Genomic DNA, 23,648 nt, shown 5'->3' with positions numbered 1-23,648 from the left:
CGGGAAGGCATTTAAATGCCTCCCCATGCCTTCCCCGGCCTGTACAAGGGCCGACTGCAGGGCGCCCAGGCAAGCCAAGGAAAGGCAGTTTAAACTGAAGCATGAATGGCAGTTTAAACTTGAAGCATGGACGGCTTCAAAAGGGAATTAGATAAGCATATGGAGCAGAGGTCCATCAGTGGCTATTAGCCACAAGGTATAGATAGGGGCTCTGGGGCAAGTGATGCTCTGTACTCTTGGTGCTTTGGGGGGGGGTCAACAGTGGGAGGGCTTCTAATGTCCTGGCCCCACTGGTGGACCTCCTGATGGCACCTGGTATTTCTGGCCACTGTGTGACACAGAGGGTGCGTTCAGACGGGGGCTTTACATTGGTATAGGTGCCGGTTGCAATCGTTGTACTCACCGGTGTTCAGACGGGGAACATCTGCCTCCTGTCCCTAACCGGTGTAAAGCCCTTTACACCGTTGCACTCGGCCACTAGGTCCCAAGTGGTGGTATCCTGAGTGCAACGGTTGTAAACGCTGTACCACGCCGTCTGATCGCTCTCCACCGGTGCCTAGCCATTTCCGTCGGAAGCCGTTTTTCCACCGCCATTTTTTAAAGAAACAGCGATATGCGCTTGGGCGAAGCTTCGCCCTGTGTGTTTGTTTAAAAAAAACAAAAAAGCCCTTACTTTAACTATCCGGAGGAGTCCGGGACTTCAGGGAGGCCAGTTTGGTTTTTAAACTTTAAAGGTAAGTCCTTAGCTTTAAAGTTTAAATGTAATGGGGGGGATTTTGAGCATGCGCAAAGATCGCCATTCTGTGAATGGCTGCCTATGCGCATGCTCAAACTGTGTTTTTAAAAAAACACAAAAACCGCCGACGCCCGCAACATGTGACCGGGCATACAATGATGGGATCCACAAAATGGAGGTAAGTGTGATCGCGTTTATGCCGGCATAAACTGCACCGTCTGAATGCACCCAGAGTGTTGGACTGGATGAGCCTTTGGCCTGATCCAACATTGGCGTCTCTTATGTTCTTAAACTGCCTTCCCTTCCCTCCAAGGGCCGGCTTGCCCGGGCTCTCCGCAGCTGCGCTGTCAAGGGTGTGGCCTAATATGTTATTGAGTTCCTGCTGTTGGGTGTGGCCTATTATGCTAATGAGTTCCTGCTGTGCTTTTTCTACAAAAAAAGCCCTGGGTGAACTAATTCACATCTGTATGGGGTAGAATATGCAAGATATTAACAACTGTAGTGAGTGAAGAAACCCTGCTAAGGCCTTGGGACTATGTAGTCTTGAACTTGTTAATGAAGTCTAATTTAGCAATTTTGCATGTGATTCTCACTTTGAAATTCTTTTGTAGAGAACCAACAGAATGTTCACATGCTAGTTTCTGAATACAGTCATTTTTTAATGTCAGATTTGTGCTCAGTTATTCTTTTGCATATTAACTGAACACATACACTTTATTTATAACCCATCTTTCTTGCTGAGATTCAAGGTAGATTACAAAATATAAAAATGATGCATTCAAGTATCATAAGACATCCAATAAACAATGCAGTAGTTCTAGAATTTATTTATTTATTTATTTATTGCTGTCAAGTCACAGCGAACTTACAGTGACCCTGTAGGGTTTACGAGGCAAGAGACATTCAGAAGTGGTTTGCTATTGCCTGCCTCTGCATAGTGACTAGGGACTTCCCTTGCTGGTCTCCCATCCAAATACTAACTGGGACCAACCCTGCTTAGTTTTTGAGATCTGATGAGATTGAGATAGCCTGGGCTTTACAAAATTTAAAAACAATGCAATAAAAATTGTGTTTTAAATTTCTGTAATCCTGGTCCTATTGCATTGCTTATTAGATGTCTCATCCTATTGATTGCATAGAACACAGAAAGGCATTGAGTACAGAAAGGCATTGGTGATGCTTGATGGCATGTGTTTAACTGGAGAATGAGCAAATGAATGAGGTTGAGGTGGTATAGATGATGTTATTAGGTCCTGTGACTATGTTGCTTGAGTTGAGAATCACTAATTATCTGCAGCCTATCCTGGAGAATGATAGTTCTCTTGGGGTAGCCGGCCTTTCCTTGCTTACCAGCAGCTCATAACACGAAACAGCTTCTTACCTACAAGACCTAACAAAGGCACAGACTTGGGAACCAGATCCTGCAACAAGTCTGGAAGATGACAAGTTTGTTATACAATCAAGCCATACAATCTCAGGCCCAAACAGACACAGTCATTATTGTCTCTTGCAACTGAAATGTTTTTTGTGTTTTTTAATGAAGCCTAAAGATGATACTCAGCCTACAGTTCATCCTACTGTCCACTGCTGGACTCCAACTTCTGACCTGTACATCGGCTCTGAAGAGGGATATTTTTTGAAAATTGGTGCAGACACATTCAAGGCTATTGCTGTCCACCAGAAACTTTCACCAGATGCTAAAGGTAAGAAACAGCTGCAAACAATGATTGTCCCAAGACATGTGCCTGACCATGTATAAGATTTTCCTGTGATCTTTAGTGTTTGAAAAATCAACATATTTAGATTGCACATTGTACATATTTATTGGCTTACATCTGCATGTAGGAGGATGTAAAGTGAAGCATTTATTCTAATTTAGAGAACAGCTAGCCCTAGCACAGTTGTCAGTAGATTGTATAGACCACAACTGAAATTGTCTCACTTCCTTTCCAGCAAAACGACGTACAACTTTTCGGTCACTGTCCCACTCTAGTGAGAAAACTGAAGGTATGTCTTCTTATATATATGTATAATGTTAATTGACTTTGCAGACAGCATCTGGAGGATTGTACTGTAATTCTTTGGGTATACTTCTGTTTGTTAGGATGTATTTTAGGTTGGTAGTAGACCTACTGTCTTCACCAGAAAACTCCCAGGGCAGCCATATTGAATTTCAGCTAGAGAACTGAACTGTTCAGATGTTTTTTTTCATACTACAGTGATGTTATGATTGGTTTTCCACTCTGAAAGCACTAATAGACATGAAAAGCACTAATAGAATGATAGTGCTACAGAAAAAAGCAGTCTTCCCTGTGAGTCTTTCCTGGCCCTCCCTTGGCACCACCCCCTTCAGCCATGGTCCCAGGGATGCTGAGGGCTCAGAATTGGGTTGCAGCACCCCCAGTAGCCTACTCCCTGTCTTTCTCTGTCTCTTTTTCTCTTTGGCGCAGACCTCAGGTCACCATCTTCCTTGACCTCAGCTTCTTGTCCCTTTTTATCCTCCCCTCTCCCTCTTTGTGTGTCCCTTTCCCCACTGTGAGTGGCTATTCCCCCTGTTTGTTTCTCTCTTATCCCCTCACCCCATTGGTGGAGTCCCATGTCCCTTTAAACTGGATCCCTCCTTGCTCCTCCCCTGTGTCTTCAGTGTTTGTCTGCTTTCCCTGCTGGGTAGGGGCGTGGCTGAACTCCTGCATCCCTTCATCAGGGGCTCATATTTTGGCACTTGGTAAGTAGCTGGCTTAAATCCTCTGCCATCCTCCCCTCCCTGTACCCACTTTCCCTGCGCCTTTATCCTGACTTGCCCCATCAGCCCTCAGCAAGGCTCTTACCTCAGGTTCCTGGGAGTCCTGACCAATGCTCCCTCTAAGCTGCCGAGTCTTATGAGCAAAAATTCGACTTTGTGAGCTACTGGCATTAAAGTTGTGAGCGAGCGATTTGGCTACTGCATAAATTAGTTGACACTGGAGCCATCCTTCTTGAGCTTAGACAAAAATGTGTGAGCCAGAGGCTAAAAAACTGTGAGCTAGCTCACATTAACTCAGCTTAGAGGGAACACTGGTCCTGACCTGTCACACTCGCTGTACCCAGGAGATGCTCCGTGGGTACCTGTGAGGCGGGGTGCCAGTTTGCGGTGTAGAAGGACAGGGTTGACTCGGCTTCTCTGCCTCTGACCCGGACTTCATCATTCCTTCTTCTTTCCCTGCCAGCTGCGCCTTTGTCATCAGCGGGGGTCTTGGCCTGGCGGCAGTGGACTTCCCCAGGTTGGCTAAGTCCATGTCCAGACACTCCCCTTCTCTATAATATGGAGATAACGTTTGTACACACACACACACACACATACCCCAGCCATGTTTAAAGGAAAGCAGTTTGGAGAAAATAAGTTTGTTGTAGAGACGGTTTTCCTTGGTAATTGGGCATTTGCGCAGATATTTGCCAGGGAAGCAAGAGGGTAGGGGAGCAGCAGTCATTTGGAAGTGGGGTAGGCAATGAAGCATTGGAGAGAACCCTACTGCTCTTCCCATTCCTTCAGCCTCAGCTCCGTTGTATATTAGAAAGACAGTGAAGATTCAAGTGAGGGGGAGGTGTTAAAATGATTTCATCACCCCCTTTTTATATTAGGGGTGTGCATTTGGATGTTCCTGAGCTGAAAATATATCCCAAAAATATCTAGTCAGTATTTTTTGTATATTTCAGCATCCCAAAAGTATCTGGGATTGTTTGGGATAACTGGGGGGAATCCTGAAAAAATCCCAGATTTTTTCAGGAAGTGTGACAATCGGGGAAAACAGCTGTGAGGTTGGGAGACTGCTCTCCACCTCTCAGCTATTTTCCTCGGCTTCTTCTGCAGTCCCTTTAAACCAGCCTGGTTTAAATGGACTGCAGGAAAAAACAGGGAAAACAGTTGAGAGATGGGAGCAATGTGCTCCTGCCACTCAGCTGTGTTTTGTGGTTTGGGCTTTCCCCCCCCCCCCCCCCCAGTTTTTTCCATCTTGGGTCTATTGGAAAAAATTGGCATATATGTTATGTGTAGTAGTAGAGTGTCTGTTTGTAGTGTGTAGATTAGTTTGTTGTAGATTATAAAAGAAAAATTAATAAAAGTGTACCTATGGGTACTTAAAAAAAAAAAAATTAGGGATTTCTGGAAAATCCCAAATCTAAATATTTTGCTGGTATTGGAATCCAGGATTTTTCTGAAACCTCAAAATTTTGGGGGGTCCAATAGACCCAAATTAAAAAAAAATCAAAATAAAAAAAATGCACACCCCTATTTTTATACTGAGGGGCCACGGTGGCTCAGAGATTAAGATGCTGAGCTGCAGACCAGAAGGTCGGTAGCTTGGCAGTTTGAGACCCTAGTGCTGTGTGACAGAGTGAGCTCCTGTCTCTGGGCCCAGCTCCTGCCAGCCCAGCAGTTCGAAAGCAAGAAATTGCAAGTAGATAAATAGGTACTGCTTCAATGGGAAGGTAACAGCGTTCTGTGCGCCTCAGCGATTAGCCGGCCACATGACCACGGAAAAGTCTTTGGACAGTGCTGGCTCTTTGGCTTGGAAACAGAGATGAGCACCACCCCCTAGAGTTGGATTCGACTGGCTTTTGAGCAAGGGAAACCTTTACCTTTGCTTTATTTTTATACCTAGTACATATAACTCAGGGACTGGTTGTACATGTTGTACTTTTTCAGGGTCTGTCCCTGGCTCAGATAAACAGACATGGCCTGGGAGTCCTGTGCTTACCAGGAATGGGGGCCCCTCAGATTGGGACCATGGTGTGCACGGAGAAGGGCTTTAAGCCTCTCTCCCCATAGCCATTTCCTGACCTCAGTTGGCCCTGGGGAGCTGCTGGTTACCATGGAAACAATGAGCTCTGATGGGCTACATGTTAAGTTTCCCCGGTGGGGTACTACTTGCTGTTTCAGGTCAGGGAAAATGGCATGGAGGAGAAGGTGGTGCCATTGTGACCTGAGAAACACAGAATTCCCTGTGATGGATCCAGGAAATCCAACCAGTGATGGATCCAGGAAAATTATAATGTGTATTTTGACCCTCAAGTTTCCAGCTTCAAGAGCATGCAGAAGACAATAGTGATACTTCCTCCTCAAGATTTGGCACTTTATTTATTCCAGTTATCAAAACTGGACCTTATGCCAAAAATACAATTTGCAATTTATAGCTCTGAACAAAATCCAGTTCAGGTCTCTTTAAAATGTCTGTCTGGATAACCTTCAGATCCAAGATGTACAATCCAAATCTGAGATCGAAAGTTGATGGCCTGTATGAGGAACCTGTTTAGTTATGGAAGTCTTTGCTATAGCTGATGGAGGTTCTTTTGGGAACTCTTTGAACACCTACAGAGGACTCTGCCTGACTGAGTCAGATCATCGGTCGGTCAAGATCAGCATTGTATACTCTACCAGCTGCTCTCCAGGGTCTCAGGCAGAGGTCTTTCACATTACCTAGTACATGATTCTTTTAACTGAAAATATGAGGGATTGAACCTGGGATATTCTGCAATGAAACAATCTCTACCACTGAGTCAGAGTTACCGCCCCATCCTGAAGAAGATAAATGAAGGTAACAAGATAAATGAGTAAAGATAGAACTATATGGCACATCTGGTTCTGTGGAGGGTATCATTGTTTTAACAGAATGGTAGGTTGTGTGTTTAAATGAGGTCCGCTGATTTTCAATCCTTCCCCCCCCCCTTTTCATTTTCCTACTGGCAATTACCTTCCTGCAAGATCTGCTTTTGCCCTGCTTGATAAAATATATGGCTTAAAAATATCAATTGGTGTTGTGTCTTTTCTTAGATGGTAGAAGAAATGAGGCTCAGAATGTGGCCCTGTTTGCTATGGCACTACACAAGGAAGGACTGTATGCAGCTGGAAATGTAAGGTACCATTCAGTAGATCCTAACAGTGTCACTATGAATAGCTGCCAATCAGATTTCCACTGCCTAGCTTGGGAGTCCAGGGTGTTTGGGGGAAAACAGTATCAGAGAAGACATGCCATCCCTTGCCATATTTATGTTACAGAATTCCTTTTCATAGAGTAGACATTGGTTTCTGAGGCCATGGCACTTCTAGGCACTGGTTATGGAAATCCTGCATTCAATCTGATGACCAGCTTGTTTGAGCAAAAACACTCAGAGAGAACTGTTCTAAAGACTCACTGTCTAAGTCCTAAGGGGCAAGATTCCATGAGTTCTGGGAATTATTTAGACATAGGAAAAGGAAAAGCTTGTGTTGGTCACACAATGCCAATTATACAGTGACCCAGTGATAAAGCTGAAAACACCAGAATGTTACCTGGTCTAATTCCAAAGGTTGGACTTGCCCTACAAAATATCCCTGTCACCATTACCTCGTGTTATTCAGATCAAAATGTGCCACAAGGAGAGGCAAAAAGTAAACAAAAAAGCTATTTTAATCTTGCAAGTGAGGGACCCAGAAGAACTTGGGTACTAGTTTTCCCTTCTCCCATTTTTCCCATTTTTTCCTCTTTCCCTTTCTTGAAAGCCTCTATAGGCTGTCCCTTTTTCCTGTTTCTTTCTCTCCTTGCCACCCACAAGCTAACTTTTATTCATCCCCATGTCTTGAGCTTTCCCTCCTTCCACCGCCCTGGCAGCCTTTTCCCTAAGAAAACTCTGTATGGTGCCAGCTGCTGTGTGGTGCATTCTAAGGATATGCAGATATTTCTAGTCTGAATACATATTCGAAAAATACCTTATTGGTATTTTCCAGATATATTTGGGTCTCTAGGTAGTCTCTGGAATTTTCTGGGATACCAGGAATTGGTCCTGAAAAAATCCCAGAAATATTTGGGGGTAACCAGGAAGGAGCCAGAATTTTAAGGCTCCTAAGACTATTTTTTTCTTGAATTTTGCTGTGTGTCTTTGTCAGTGACTTCCCATGGATTGGTATTGGCTTGATATGTTGATTTGTGGTTTAATATTAGTTCTATGGGTTTTGCAAGTTGCATCATCATTTTCTTTGCTCAAGTAGGTTTGCATTGGACTCTTGGGTTTGACATTGGCTTGATTTTCTTACTTATTACTGACTGGATTCTCCCATTTGGCATTGGTTGGGCATGCAGTACTCCTTGATGAAATAATTTGGCTTGAAGGATTCTCTAGTTTGACATGAGTTTGAAGTCTCTGATTGGACATTAATTGAATTATGTTCACCACATTGTCTTGCACTTCTGATGGGATTCCCTAGTTTGGCATTAGTTCTTCAGGCTTGTTGGTTCTGTTTGCTTTGGGAGGCTTTTGGCTAGTAGTTGCTTAGCTTGCTCTTGAGTGTTTGGTTCCTGTTTGCCCTGGATAAACTTGGAATCCCCCAGCCCCTATGTAGGAAAAAATGGAGGATGGCTGGGGGCACCTTCTTCAAGGGCCCAGAGAATTGGACCTCTTGGTCTTATTCACCTGAAACTTGGGGGTTATTTAGTGGACAGACACCAGCAGCTCCACTGTGGTTTTGGCACCATTAGTTCAACAGCCCCTTCCAGTACCTCAGAAAGATTCCCATTGGGAATAAGGGAGCGAAAGAATATCAGAACCCCCCCCCCCACACACACACAGAAACACCCCTGGATCCAAATAGCAAACAAGTATTTGGGGCCTGAATAACTGGCTATACTGATATTTTTTGGCTCCCTGACAAACCCTATCCAAAAAATACAAAAAAGATTTCTGTGCTGCACGTCCCTAGTACATTCATGGCAGCAATTCCAGGGAAATTATGAATCCTCGCTAAGTGGATGCAGCCCTAATTGGTGGGCAAGCTGCTATAGAAAAAGGCAGTACTTCAGGTAATTGTGTCCCAGGCAATTGAGGGCATTTTAACATAAGAACCAGAACCCTGAATTGTGCCTAGAAACAAACTGGCATCCAGTATTTAAGACAGGTATAATATGTTCTCCATAAGTCATGTCCATAATTACCTGCTATGTTATGTAGCAATTAAAGTTTCCAGGCAGTCTTCAAAGGTATAGCCTTGTAAATCACAAACAAGGAAACATGCTGTAGTGCTGTATGAAAATGACCTCAAACATCCTGCAACAGGATCATCCAGCAACATTGGCTCATAGTAAATGACTCCTAGTGGCTGATTTGTTCTGTAGAATACACTATGTGCTGTGAGGAATTAACTTTGTTGGTCTTATAGGTGCCACTGGACTCAAATTTTGTTCTATCTCTTTTATTGTTCAGGAGAATACATATTGGATTTCAAGTGTAACTATTTGACAGGACAAGGTCAGAGGTTCTTCCCACCCCTTGAATTTTTTTTTTTATTATTTCAATGGCCATGAAAGACCTCAATTTAGGAATCCCAGACCAGAATCCTGGAATTGACCAAAAACAGGTGCAGAAACTGGTTGTATATGTGACCCAAATGTTCTTTTAGATTTTTAGAATCATTGTGAGACAATTAATTGCTATGCATGGGGCCATACTAATTGTGCTTTTTATGTTTTTGCTGCCTAGGATGGTGTTGTCCGTTGCTATCAAGTCAAAGGCACACAATTTCAGACAGAAGATTGCCTGGAAATAGATGAACCCATAACAAATCTCATCTTTTCCCCTGACTATACTTATTTATTAGTAGAAACAGAAAAGGTATGTTTTGCAAGACATAAATACCGTTAAGTGAGTTTCATGGCTTAATTTATATTTATTGGGATACTTTCATGCATCACAAAACAAGTTTTTACTCTGCTGCACAACATGGGGTCTCCCATGTTCAGTTTATTTACATGGAAACTCAGAAAGTGGGAAATGATGGTGCCAGTTGGCTGAGTTCCTCCCGATTTTAATTTCTGTTTAAGAAATGCCTACGAAAACTTACTTATAAAATTCAGTAGATTAATTTGTATATGTAAAATTAACTATGGTCATAAGCTCTAGGAAAATCAAAGACATGTGTATCAGCCCCAATTAAATTTCTTTTGCACTTCAGAAATTATACTATTGTAGCAATACACAGAAATACTTCAGTATTTGTATTCCAGGGGCAGTACCATTGGAAGTGTGTCTGGCTTTTTCACATTCAAACTCATAAAATAGTAATTATGTGTTAAATTGACTGCACTGTTAGTTGTCAGTGGACGACTGCCAGGTTGACTGCACTATTAGTTGCCAGAGGACAAATAAGCAGTCATTCCAGATTCCCGGGGAAAACAGTGGTAAAGAAGTTAGATAGCTTGATAATACATCTGAAATAGTTGGAAATTTGACCTGGACTGAAACTGTTGGAAAAGTGTTATTTTCAAGTTCATCCTGGTTTCTAGCTTAGTCATTTGAAGGAAATAGCCACATCAATTTTCTCACCATACAGAGCAACTTAGATACTAATTAAAGTAAAGGGAAAGTTTACCTTGCTCAAAAGCCAGTCGAATCTGACTCTAGGGATGCGGTGCTCATCTCCGTTTCAAAGCCGAAGAGCCAGCGCTGTCCAAAGACATTTTTCTTGGTCATGTGGCCGGCATGACTAAACACCAAGGCACACGGAACGCTGTTACCTTCCCACTGAAGTGGTACCTATTTATCTACTTGCAATTTCTTGCTTTTGAACTGCTTGGTTGGCAGGAGCTGGGACCAAAGATGGGCGCTCACTCCGTCATGCGGCACACTCGGGTCTCGAACTGCTGAACTATTGACCTTCTGGTCTGCAGTTCAGCATCTTACCCACTTGAGTCACCGCAGCCCCGCAGATACTAATTAGGAACAATTAAATTAAAGTACACTTGCTTGTGAATACTATGGTGGTGGAAAGTACCGTTAAGTCACAGCTGACTTATGGCAACCCTGTAGGGTTTTCAAGGCAAGAGGTGTTCAGAGGTGGTTTGCAATTGCCTGCATCTGCGTCACAACCCTGGACTTCCTTGGAGGCCTCCCATCCAAATACTAGCCAGGGCCGACCCTGCTTAGCTTCCAAGATATGACAAGATCAGGCTAGCCAGAGGCAGCTAGCTTTCAGGTTGTTATGAGAATTGTGCCGTTATATAGGCTGACACTGTCTTATCAGTTAAAACATAGTGGCGAAAGTTGGAAAGTGACAGTTAGAAAAACTGGATCTATTGCTGAAACAAGAACATATAGCAAATATTTCCTCTGTGCTTCCCATAATGACTTATCATTTCCATTTGGCAGGGATCTCTCTATGTCTTTAATCCTAATGACAATGAAGATGTGGTCCAGTTATTGGATGCAAGTGAAGGCCAGTTCCTCGGGGTTGATTTTATTGTTCCAGGATCCAAGCACTGTGTGGTGAGGAACTGACAGTCTTTTTAAATGGGAGAAGTTTAGATGTTCAGGGTTCGTTATGTAATTTTTTTGCAGTGTTATCCTTGGAAGGTCATGACAGGCCCCATTTGTAAACAGAGCCTGGACCCTTATTTCTTTATTGATTATAATTTTTATTTAAAATGCTTTTTAGCTCATTTATACTACAGGCATTCTGACCTAAGCAATGCTTTCTCATGAGCTTCAGGAGGAACTGGATAAGGAAGCGCTATAAACTTAAGATGTATAAATAACAAGGGGAGGGTGGAGTTTGGGAAGGGAAGGGATCTCATTGGAGTATAATGCTATAGAATCTCCCCTCCGTCTTTTCCAGGGAAATTGAGCTCCATAGTTTCAAGATCAGTTGTATTTCCAGTAGACCTCCAGGCCCCACCTGGAGGCTGGCACCGCCAAAGGGGAATTGTGTTCCTCATCTACATTAAAATGGACAGCCCCCTTCTTACATACAAGTGTGCCACTGTTATATCTATGTTGGTCCTTAAGTAAGCTTGCACAAAACAGAGTACACTAGTGTGCCAAGAGTAACTCAATCTCCCAAATTTCTTTATGTTTCATGTTTCATAACATTCCGTCTTCTTGTTGTTTACAGTCTCTTTCTCTCTCTCTTTCTTATAGTCTGTAGCAGAATCAGGGGAGATGCATATTTGGCAGACAGAGGATGGAGCTTGTATCAGCAAGATGTCCTTGCACGCCCTGGTATGCACATGGAGTTTGCAGCTGTAATTAACAAGACTTAAAGCAATTTGTTTATTTATGGGGTGTCATCAAAACCCTTGGCTCAATGCAGAGCTAGAATGAACTCATATTATTTTGACATACACGTCAATAAACTCTTTTTGAAATGCAGTATGAGCTCACTGTTTTTTGGTTCATATTTGGCTTTGAGCTTCCCAGAAACACTTTCTCAGGAGAATGTACATAGAAGAATTTAAAAAACAAATGCCCTATGCAGATAACTGAGGATGATCTAGCAACAGCCTATTATAGGGGTGATTTCTTAAAGCCCTGGCCTAGATAGCCCAGGCTAGGCTGATCTTGTCAGATCTCGGAAGCTAAACAGGGCTGGCTGTGGTCAGTATTTGGAAGGGAGACCTCCAAGGAATACCAGGATCATGACATGGAGGCAGGCAATGGCAAACTGCCTCCTGAACCCCTCTGGCCTTGAAAACCATGCCATCAGTCAGCTGTGACATGATCACAAAAGATATGCATATTTCTTTAAAATTCTGCCAAAAGCCAGCTGTATTTGAGAACATAATAAAACTTGTCACCATCTTAGTATTCTTTGCCAGAGGGTCTTATCACAAAGAAACTCAGTGTCATCTCTTTGTTCCCTAGGTCACAGCGATGGCTTGCAGTTTGTCTTCTCACTGTGTGGGAGTGGGAACTAAAGGAGGCCACATCTTCTTCATAGATGTTACAGATGTCAAGCTTCCGAGGGTGATTCACCGGGTTCTACTTACTGAACATCCTGTGCAATTTTTGCAGTAAGTAGTAGGAGAGTGAAGAAGAGAGAAGTAGAAGAAGAAGAAGAGATTAGATTTATACCCCGCCCTTCACTTGGAGACTCAGAGCGGCTTACAAACTCCTTTCCCTTCCCCTCCCCACAACAGACACCCTGTGAGGTGGGTGGGGCTGAGAGAACTCTGACACAAACTGCTCTTTTTCAAGGACAGCTGTGCCAGAGCTTGTGACTGACCCAAGGTCACATCAGCAGGTGCAAGTGGAGGAGTGGGGAATCAAACCCGGTTCTCCCAGATTAGAGTCCGCACACTTAACCACTACACCAAACTGGCTCTCAGTAACCTGAACAGATCTTCATAAGTGTTTGAAACTGGAACTGTCTTTATTCCATTATGTGATGCCAGAGAATGTTAAGAACTGCAGCTACCACTTTAATAACTTGACATATTGACAGTTAGCTGTAGGATAACGCTAAACTGCAAATATGCCCAGGCATGCCCTAATCACATTGTCACAGAATAACAGCTTCTTATTACCTGCATTTAAAAGGTTTATTCAAGTTAGCCTGCTCCGTTATGTCTAAAGGTTCAAAGCCTCCCCAATCCTAATTTAAGCCATGCTGTTTATTGGTAGGTAAATGTAGTCTTTTCTTTGACTGTCCCAGTAGCAACCTAAAACTCTTCAGTTTTAAATCATATACTAATTTTACGTGTGCGTTAAGTGCCATCAAGTCACTTCTGAATTATGGCTACCCTATGCTAATATATGCTAATTAAGGTTTGCTAGAAGAGTCTTCCTCTTTTCAGCCAGACTATAGCTGCTTCCACACAGGGATTTCCCCTCACACACATAGAACCGAGAAAGCCCCCAGAACTGTGGGCTTCTACATGACATCCCTGCTCGGTGTGAGCAGGCCTAGATGTGTGGACCCTCTATCTGCAGCCAAGACAAGCAGGGAGCAGAGCTAAGCTCTGCTTTCAAAATGGTTCTCTGCATTTCCTTTCTCCCCTGTTTTTTTTCTTTTTCCAGGCAGCATAGGTCAGCTGGGGAGGGCATGGGGGGATGTCAGGCCATGGGTATGGGGCAGCACAGACTTTCGTTACATCTGTGCTTGTGCATAGATGCTATGGAGGAATGGGGGCAGAGGAAAGTGGTGGAGGGAGAGGGTGAGGGTTATGCGGACAGGGCATGTAGCTACTATTCCTAAGTGCTCCCATATCACATACTGCTGCTGCTGTGGCAGTGGCAGTGGCACCTGAGGGACCGCCTTTCCCCGTACATACGCCCAAGAGCACTTCGGTCGGAGACCCAGAACCGGTTAGTGGTTCCGGGCCCCCGAGAGGTAAAGTTGGCTGTGACGAGGGCCAGATCTTTTTCAGTGGCGGCCCCTGCCTGGTGGAACGAGCTCCCGGATGAGATCAGGGCCCTGCGGGACTTTATGCAGTTCCGCAGGGCCTGCAAGACGGAGCTCTTCCACCAGGCTTATACATAGGGGCCGCCGCTACTGCCACCACTACCAACGGTGGTAATACCATCAGGGTCAGGAAAGCCCCGAATAATCTGGAGGTACAAGAACTACCTGGCAATAAGAACAATGGACGGGTTCGGACTTTCTAGTAGACAGCGACACCCCAAACTGAGGGTTGCTGGAAGTCATCATAAGAACAACTAAGACCATCTTGCGAAATAGAAGCACTTTATTGTTTATTATTGAATTGTACTGTTGTTATAAAAGTTATGGTTTTATTGGTTTTATGTATGGGCTTATGCCCCTTGTAAGCCGCCCTGAGCCCGCTTGCGGGGTAGGGCGGGGTAAAAATACTTATATAAATAAATAAAATAAATAAAATGTTTTTGGGTCCCTGTGTGGAAGTGGTCTACTTTTAGGTGTGAATGAGTCAAAGAATCTTGTCTCCATCAGAGTGATGGCTCCAGTCATTCACAGTGGTTTGATTAGAATTATTTATTTATTTAACCTTTCATTTTGATTTGCAATCTTAATCCACTGTCTTTTTGACTAGGAGAACAAACTTTCCAGACAGTCCTAAGGTTTCAATCCAGGAAACCAAAATTCATTTGCTACAGTCATTTACTTGAAGGTTACTGTTGCTAGAAGACAGAGACCTTAGATCTGTTCTCTGAACCTTCTAGAAATAAGGACAGCTCAAGGCATTTTGCTGCTCCAAGCCCTTTCTTCTCATGCCATCCCATCTTGGTCCAAGCCTCACAGATAGCAGCTCTGCAGCCCGTGTTGGGCCAGGGTGGCAATGGCACAGGTGTGGAGGCCAGGTGCCTCCCTCCATGCCATCCATGCCAGGCCCAAGACAAGCTCCAAAGGCCTTTTGTGTTCTATCTTAGAACAAAGTGTATGTATGGAGGGAGGGGCAGTGCCACTCAGCACAGTCCCAGACAGGCTGCAAATGCAGCACTTCTGTGGCCCTCTTTGGACCTGGGCAAAAGTGGTATGGGTCTAGGAAACAACAACAGGCATAAAATGCCTATCACAAGTTTACCCCCTACCAGTTTGGCAACCCAAATAATTCCTTTGGTAGTGAACCAGCCCTGTCTAGAGCTCCACAGGGGGTCCATCCAACATGGTTAAACTTCTTGTTTCTTCCCTAGTTGCAGCCACATGACTGGCCTAGACTTCATTTTTGAACAATTTCCTGAACAGAGAAAGGGTTTGAAGTGCATCTTAGCTTTAGGAACCTGTCTGGCTTTGTATTAAGCTCCAGTAAGAGTAGAAAAGTCTGTATATTTTCCCATTTTGTTCTGTTGTGTTAGTTTTAGCCTTTTTTTTGCTTTCTGCCTTATTAAAATGTTGTATAAACGTCTTTCCTTTTATAATACATAGGTTTTACTGTTGGAAAAAGTGTATTTCCTGAAGAGGTTTTTCCACTCTGCTAAGTACATTGAAAGGAAAGACAGCATAGTATAGCTTGATCTTGTCAGATCTCAGAAGCTAGCAGGGTTGGTACTTGGATGGCAGACCACCTAGGAAGACTCTGCAGAGGAAGGCAATGGCAAACCACCTCTGCTTCTCAATTGTAAAAATAAAACTGTAGGGGGGTGGAAGAGAAGAAGTTTGCAGGGTGTGAAATTTAAGTCCCTAGTTTCTAGGTTTCGAGATGGGATATTGTTACATATTTCAAGTCAAATACTGTGGTTACATTTAAATGTATTATTTTTGCTTTTCTCTTGTTTTTAAAGCTACGAACAGAGTGGTCAGTTTCTTATAACAGGAACTTCAGATGGTTATCTCTTTATTTTAAATGCCCTGCCTTCAAGCTTATTCCAAGTTCTTGGATACATAGGTATATATGCAAAATTCTTGGATATTTATTTCCTGTAATGCCATGAGCAACAGCTGTGAATAGTAACTGTTAAGATTTCATCAGAAACCATAGATTTTACTGCAGGTACTTCTGTAATATCTCATCTGATGCAACCTTTACTTAAAGGCAATGTCTTGAGGCTATGAATTTTTGCTAGAATCCTGATAATCTTTGCTTTGAGATAAAAAACCCACCAATCTGTCTACCTGTCTGATATTGCCCTAGAAGAGAGCCTGTACACTATGGCAGAAGGTAAATATAGTAACTCACATATTCCGAATGGTTTTTAATGCTACAGTCAGGATTTTGAGGGACTATCTTATAACCACATCATTTTGATATTCATAATAGCTGAACAGTATGTTATTTAATTGTACTGGTGCTCACCAAGTCAATTCAGATTTTTGTTGTTGAAAACTGAACCTAATTTTTCTGTATTAAGATTCCTATTCAGTATCTTGTACCAGCAGCTAGTTTCTCTTTCAGAGGCTTTTAACAGAGTTTTGTATAACAAAGAGGTTAGGCTGTGACATAACTAGATATTCAGTTGACTGGGAGTTATCCTTGGTTAGGACCAGAATGCTTTTTAATATACAACAGGGCTTTTTTGTTAACAGCAGTGAAATCCCTGCATAGAAATTATCATATGTAAAGATACTCTAACTTTAAATATAGTTCAATGGTACACGCACAAAACTGGGTGCAAGCTTGTAGCTAAAGCAGTTAGAAACACCTCTTAACATACTGCAGTTGACCTTTCAAAGACTCCCAGAGTGCCTGTACTGTACTCAATAAGAAGAAATGCATTAGTTTGAAATGCCTAGTTTGAAATGATGGTTTCTTTTTCTTCGCAGTGTTATCCCATGAGATTATTGACTTGACTTCACTCTATGATATAGAGAAAGAAGCATCTGAAGTTATTGCACTCTTTTGTCCACCAGACATCAAAAGAGCAAGAATGGAGGTGTTCAACCTTCCTACCAAGATCATCTTCGGTAAATATTGCACAGTTATGCCCCGTACTAGAAATTTTTATTTCTCTTATATCAATACATTTCTCTTCTATCGAGCTTAGACAACTAGACTGCCTTGCATAATAGAACCTTTAAAGGAAAAACAAGGGATGGAAGTTTTGCTTTGTTTAAAGTCTGATACCATGTGGTCACCATTCAACACTGATACATTTACAGGGCACTAGGAAAAAGGATGAAAACAAAGTGTCTAAGTGACTTAACGCACATTCATGGAGCCAGTTTGGTGTAGTGGTTAAGAGCGGCAGACTCTAATCTGTAGAACTGGGTTTGATTCCCCACTCCTCCACATGAAACCATCTGGATCATATGCAGATCAAATGCAGTTTTATATTTAAATATTTTATATATATATTATTGGTACCCTTTTGTATTGTTTGTAATTGGGCTGGTGATATACCGAATAAACTGAAACTGAAACTGAACCATCTGGATGACCTTGGGCCCATCATGGTTCTTTCAGAACTCTCTCAGCCCCATCTACGTCACAAGGTGTCTGTTGTGGGGAGAGGAAGGGAAGGCAATTGTAAGCTACTCTGAGACATCTTTGGGTAGTGAACCAACTCCTCCTCCTCCTTTTTCTCCATTTTTCTTGACCCAGAGCTTTTGCAGATATGTAGATGTGGTAACATGGTAGAACAGTATTTCCCCCTTGTGCTTCACTGTATTGACAGCCACCGCAGCAAGGGGGAAATTACACAAACCTGTCCTTATGTGGAATGTGTGAGTGTTAAGTTTAGAGATGCTACTATGAGGGTGCATGGTGCTCAGTGAGTATGGAGAATCTGCCAATTCAAAGCTTGCCCTCTTTGCAGATTATCCATGATCACTGAGCACCATGCAGACTGTGCTCCCTTCCTATCCAGTGCTACCCATATATTAAAAAACATGGCTTCTATATTTTTGTCCCAACTAATATTTTAAGAGGGGGGAAATACTAATATAGAAATGCATGCTGTCTTCCACCTCCCCTGCCTGCTGTGGTTCTTTTTCACTCTGCAGATAATGAGGAGTGTATCAATGAAAGGGGGTTGTTGAAGGACCAGGTCATTCGGAGGCGTTCCTATGACTTCGAGTTCCCTCTGTGTTCTGTGGTCAAGCGGAAGGACGCCACTGTGTACGGCTATGCTAGCCAAGCCCCTTTCATCTGTAAATACCATTTTGCTTCAAAGGTATGATCATGTGGCACAAGAGAACAGTTAATTAATGTTGCTTCTTTTACAAATAGCCAAAACTCTTTTCTGAAACAAGATCCTTCATTCAACAGATTAGATGTCTTCTGCAGCCTTTCCTGTATTTGCTTACCATTGACCAGCTTTAAGATCAATGCAAGTACCTCCCCCCCCCCGCCCCAAAAGAAAAAAAAATTCAGTCTGGACATTTTGTGAGGAAGCCCAGTATCCAGCATATTAATTTGGCTCTAGGTCAGTCCTCCGGTCCCTGGTTTGGAGTAGTAACATCATTGATTCATGGCAGTCAGTGATGTCACTACTCATTCCCTATGTGGCATTCTTACCACAAATAGGGCCCTTTTCACTACCCTCCCAGTTTTGTATCACCAGAGGTGAGAGGGGACAGTTGGGAGGACTTAATTTGTAGCAATGACAGCTTTGGTGGGGACTGGAGCCCTGTGCATGCACTGTGCATCCTAGGGACCTTCAGAGCAGGGGATAGCTGGCTGAGACGTCATCAGTAGCTACTACTTCTCCTTTACTAATGAAATTATTCCTCCATTTGATTATTCATTCTTTTATTTATTGTAACATTTTCTCCTGTTTACAGCCAGCATCCATGTGAAAATACCGCTATCCCAAAGCAGGGGTGGGCAGAATAGCATCAGCAAAGGGAGGCCAGGCTCAGCAGGATGAGCTATAGGCCAAGCAGGATTAAGCGGGGCAAGGTGGGGGGTGGGGGTGGGCAGCTAGCAAAAGCCTGTGGCTTGCTGTCGTGCTGGTGGGATGCAGAACCCCATGTAGCTTAGAGTAGTGCTTCGGTGTTAGTCTGGAGCCAAATGACGATTTAACTATTTCTGCAGATTACTGTATATTTCATGCCCTGCCTCCCAGGAAAGGGCTGTTAGTGAATTAAAAGGGGCCAGACATCGGAGTGAGTGTTCCAGTGGGACTGAGGCTACTTCTGTTGTGTCAGGGCTCAACAGACACTGCTGGAGCTGCCAGGCATTTGGGGGGGAGGTCTCCTCAGAATCCAAGGAATAGAGTCAAGCTACTTCTTCAAGACCAGGTGATGTTAACTGTCTCCTGGTGCTCCTCCCTGTCCCCTGAAGGGATGTCTGAAGAGATAACCGCTTCCTCCTGCTCTGTCTCCAGAATCCTGGTTTCTTCTACCTTGACCTTGGAATCTTCAGACTCCTTCCTGCTAGCAGGGTGGGGTCAGAGTCCTGGCCCATGCCACATTTCTGTTCTGCAGTGATACAACAGACCCCTGCGTACAGAATAATATAAATGTAGCTTACCACCAGCACTACAATGTAGTGGCTCAGTGGTTAAGATGCTGAACTGCAGACTGGAAGGCCGGTAGTTCAGTAGTTCAAGACCTGAGTGCTGCATGATGGAGTGAGCTCCTGCCAACCTAGTAGTTCAAAAGCAAGAAATTGCAAGTAGATAAATAGGTACCACTTCGGTGGGAAGGTGACAGCGTTCTGTGCACCTTGGCATCTAGTCATGCCATCCACAGGACCACAGAGATGTCTTCGGAGAGCGCTGGCTCTTCGGCTTGGAAACGGAGATGAGCACTGCACCCTAGAGTCAAATTCGACTGGTTTTAGAGCAAGGGAAACCTACCAAATAATAGAAATTGAAAGTATCCACCAAGGGCAAAAAATAACGAACAGAATAAAAACAATGAAATGCTGTGATATTTTGCATCAGCCGAATAAAGTACAACAAATGCAGCCAGATAAAACTGTGCAAATGCTCGTAGCGTTGGAGGCATAGGATCAGATCTAACAACAAATCAAAATCCCTGTTAAACAAAACAGTCTTCACCAGGTTACAAAAAGCAGGACAGTGCCAAATGTGAATCACAGGTGAGATGATTCCATTGTTAGGACTAAATAAACGTTTTACATTCATGTAATAACAACAATGGGCATGGAACTCAGAAGGGGCATAGTCTGTCTCTCATTAGACAGAGCTGAAGAGAGAAGAAAGAGTTTGATAAAGGATTAACCAGGATGGGGGTAAATGGAAGAGTTAATAAGGAGCATGTAAGTTGGAAAATCTGAGGGTATGATGATTTAAATAGTTTGTACATAAGTGGAGTTTCAAGGGAGAATCAAAAGAGAGAATGGAGATTGGGGGGAGGAGAAGGTACTCCAGCGTCAGGCTTGTGTCTGATGAAGTGGGCTGTAGTTTATGAAAGCTTACAATAAGTTCATGAGTCTTTAAGGTGTCAGAGAACTCTTAGTTCTGCACGCATGGTGATAGGAAGCATTATGCAAATTGTTATCAGCTAGTTTTCATAAAGTTTAGTATGGCTTTTTCATTCCATTTGACATGGACATCCTTTAATACTATCACTGTTGTGTTGATTACTTGGTATTATTTCTTGGTTCACAGATAAGCTGGAAAGATTCACCAGTTATTAAATCAGAGAAGAGGATACCAAGCAAACAGTTTGGACGAGCTTCCCTACATTTGTCTCCCCACGGCAAGTGGCTGGCTTCAGTAGCTGAAAGTGGAGTATTAATTATCCATGATGCTGCAACTTTGGTAATTCTGTGTGGAGTTCCCATTAAATCTCTGCAGTCCCACATAGAGCACAATAGTCCAATCTGGAGGTCACAGTAGCATTGAATCAGCATGGTTAGGTTCTCAGAGTCTAAATAGGGGGCCAGTTTATGAGCAAGATGTAACTCAAAGAAAGTTTTGTCTGTTCATTGACTTCCATCTGCCACAGAATGTTGCCTTCTTAACCATAATCATAGTTGTCAGGTAAAACAGAGCTAATCAAAGTATTGTTATGTATTTTAGTTTTTAACTGCAAGCCTTTCCAAGCTCTTTGGTGAGATGAGCTACATTGCATGAAAATAACTGGGACAGTGCCAGCATATTATGTTTCTTCTCTCTTAACCATGGATAAGAGCAATGTTCCCTCTAAGCCGTGGAGTCTTGTGAGCAAAAATTCTACTTTGTGAGCTACTGGCATTAAAGTTGTGAGCGAGCGATTTGGCTGCTGCATACATTAGTTTGCTCTGGAGCCCGTCCTTCCTGAGCTGAGACAAAATTGTGTGAGCCGGAGGCTAAAAAACTATGAGCCAACTCACACTAACTCAGCTTAGAGGGAACACTGGATAAGAGCAGGAGGACAGGCTGCAGGATCTCACATTTCCTCTCTCCAGTGCCATCCCTCTCCAGCAAAACTTCTCTCCCTTCCCCTAACAGACAGTGCTGTTTCTCTTTCTCCCCTCTCTCAAAGGACATTCTAGCTCGTGAGCACTGTCATTCGTATCATGAACATGGAATCAGGACATTGACATTCTCACTGGATGGCCAGTTCATACTTGTCAGTGGTTTGGATGGAGCAATTGTTTTGCTGAAATGGAAGTAGGTATAAATTGATGAAGGGTGCCTAACTATTCAGAGCATAAAATTCTTGTGCTTAATAAGAATCAATAAAAATGTCAACCTTGGCAAAATTTTGCTTCAATCACAGTACAAAGCTGTTGCTTGTGTAAAGAGGGCAGTGGCAACCTGACGAAACATGAAGGAGGAGGATTGCAATTTGGAATTATAGTAGCCATCAAGACTGAATTACTAAATGACTAAATGCAGGACATTTTTTGCATTAAATGTTGTGACATACAATACATTGTACTGAAACTATTTGATACCCAAGTCCCTCTGGATTTCTTTTATAGAGACATTGTGTATGTATGTTTGCATGTGGAGCGGTATGTTTGTTGAAATTAGGGTGCTTGTTTATTTGGGGCATGTGGGTATAGTTCTAAAGGTGAATTTAGGCTGCGGTCACACAGGCAGAAAACTGCGGGGGGGGGAGCGTGGCTGTTTGCCCCGGGTCAAACTAACGCGTAGTTACTCGATCAGACCTCCCCTGGAGGTTCCGTGGAGGTCCCATGGAGGTTCCGTGGGAAGGGAGAGGTGCTGATCACAGGACGATCCTGCGCGCAACAAAGAAGCACGCGGTGCGGCAAACGGGGTTTTTTTTGTCGTGTACACCAAAAATGCGCATGCTCCGTTGGGTGCTTGTGCGCATCCACGGAGACTTGGGGGAAAAAACTTGTTTACAAGGGGACATGGGTGGGCGCCGGATGCCACCGGAAACGCGATCAGACGCCCGCCCTTGCCCCGCAGTTTCCGGAAACTAGTACCTCCGAGGTACTAGTTTTTTGCAGCGCGGTTTCGGCGGGAAGCCTCGGTTGAGCCACGGAAGCCCTACGCTTCCCAGATGTACCGGTGAGATCGCGCCCGGAAACTCCGCCTGACTTCCGTCTCTCTAGCGTGGCTAATGTTCCGTGTGACCGCAGCCTTAAATAATTAGCCAAAATATTACAGGAGTCCGTTGCTTATGTGAGATTATGTTTTTTTAAAAAATCTTTTAAGTTGCCACTGGACTTCTGTTTTATTTCAGCAAGGGTTTCTGTATCATTCACCGCCACAAAATGTACTATCAGCTGCTGCCTGGGGCTTGCAGGGTCTGTGCATGGGATTGGCTTACCTCTAGATAGTAGCTTTACTGGGAGAAAGACAAATAAAACAGCCCTTTCATAGACTGTGGTAAAAAGCCTCTGAGAAGAATGTGAGATTCTATACCATCAAGAATTTAGTTATGCTTATCGGCACCAGTTAATTTGATTATTTGAGAGCCAGTGTGGTATAGCGGTTAAGAGTGTCTGGGAGACCAAGGTTCAAATCTTCACTTGTACCGCAGAAGTGGGGATGATAAAGGATTTAAAAGGTCACTGAGTGATTTTGGGTTACTCACATTCCCTCAGCCTAACCGACCTCACAGAGTTGTGAGGATAAAATGGCAGAGAGAATGATGATGTAAGATACTTTGGCTCCCCATTGGTGTATGAATGAATTAAATAAATAAATAGTGTCCCCTGTGCAAGTGGGTCTATTGAAACAGTATCTCACGTGTCACTGGAATGTCGTTATTATGCCAGCATTCGGCACAACATTTTATCGCCATTACTTGGTGGCATCACAGAGCTTCCTGATTCACATAAACTGATATATCTACTAAACAACGTTGATGAAAATATAACTGATTCCGTGGCAAAATTCTTTCAGGCTGCTCTTTTTACATGCACTACAGTATTGTAACACAAAACTTGTTTTTGGGAGATATGGAAGTGAGACTTATTTATATGGATTTTAGATTATTTTAGGACACGGTGTTGTTCTTTTTCCTTCCCCCCCCCCAGTTGGTATATGTGCCTTATGTTTTATTTATTTATCTATTTGTGTATTTTCTCCAATGTCATTGCCAATAAAGGTAACTGAACTGATTAATAGTGTGATTAAGGATGCAATCCTGTGCATGCTTGTTTTTGAGTAAACAGGACTAGGATGAGAGTTTAAAAATGTTTGTTTGGCATTTTCATCATGGCAGTTCAATTCTATCAGGTTTCTGCTCTCTTGTTTTTTCTGTTTTTTCTCCAGGAGGATCAGTGAGCGCAAACTGAAGGATTCAGTTGACTTTGGGAATTATCTTCTTAGCAACTTAAACAACTATATTTTCCAGGAAAACACATTTTTAAGGAATATGCCAGAATGGGCAAGGATATTAGGACGG

At 43.2% G+C, this 23,648-nt stretch overlaps 1 protein-coding gene across 1 annotated transcript in view; it reads left to right on the top strand.

The window, feature by feature from the left end:
* CFAP43 (cilia and flagella associated protein 43) overlaps nt 1-23,648 on the top strand; it is an 88,507-nt gene that overhangs the window by 24,214 nt on the left and 40,645 nt on the right. Inside the window, exons 7-19 of the mRNA XM_015420099.1 lie at nt 2,280-2,439; nt 2,690-2,743; nt 6,543-6,622; nt 9,221-9,352; nt 10,886-11,002; nt 11,654-11,734; nt 12,377-12,525; nt 15,713-15,816; nt 16,692-16,832; nt 17,871-18,040; nt 20,447-20,599; nt 21,306-21,433; nt 23,516-23,630. Of these exons, the coding sequence (XP_015275585.1) occupies nt 2,280-2,439; nt 2,690-2,743; nt 6,543-6,622; nt 9,221-9,352; nt 10,886-11,002; nt 11,654-11,734; nt 12,377-12,525; nt 15,713-15,816; nt 16,692-16,832; nt 17,871-18,040; nt 20,447-20,599; nt 21,306-21,433; nt 23,516-23,630 (1,584 nt within the window). The remainder of the gene's footprint in view (nt 1-2,279; nt 2,440-2,689; nt 2,744-6,542; nt 6,623-9,220; nt 9,353-10,885; nt 11,003-11,653; nt 11,735-12,376; nt 12,526-15,712; nt 15,817-16,691; nt 16,833-17,870; nt 18,041-20,446; nt 20,600-21,305; nt 21,434-23,515; nt 23,631-23,648) is intronic.

This window comes from Gekko japonicus, unplaced genomic scaffold, assembly GCF_001447785.1.
Source record: "Gekko japonicus isolate JY-2015 unplaced genomic scaffold, Gekko_japonicus_V1.1 scaffold29, whole genome shotgun sequence".
NCBI lineage: Eukaryota > Metazoa > Chordata > Lepidosauria > Squamata > Gekkonidae > Gekko > Gekko japonicus.
Note: the sequence above shows the minus strand (reverse complement) of the source record. Positions and strands in the feature narration are given on the sequence as shown.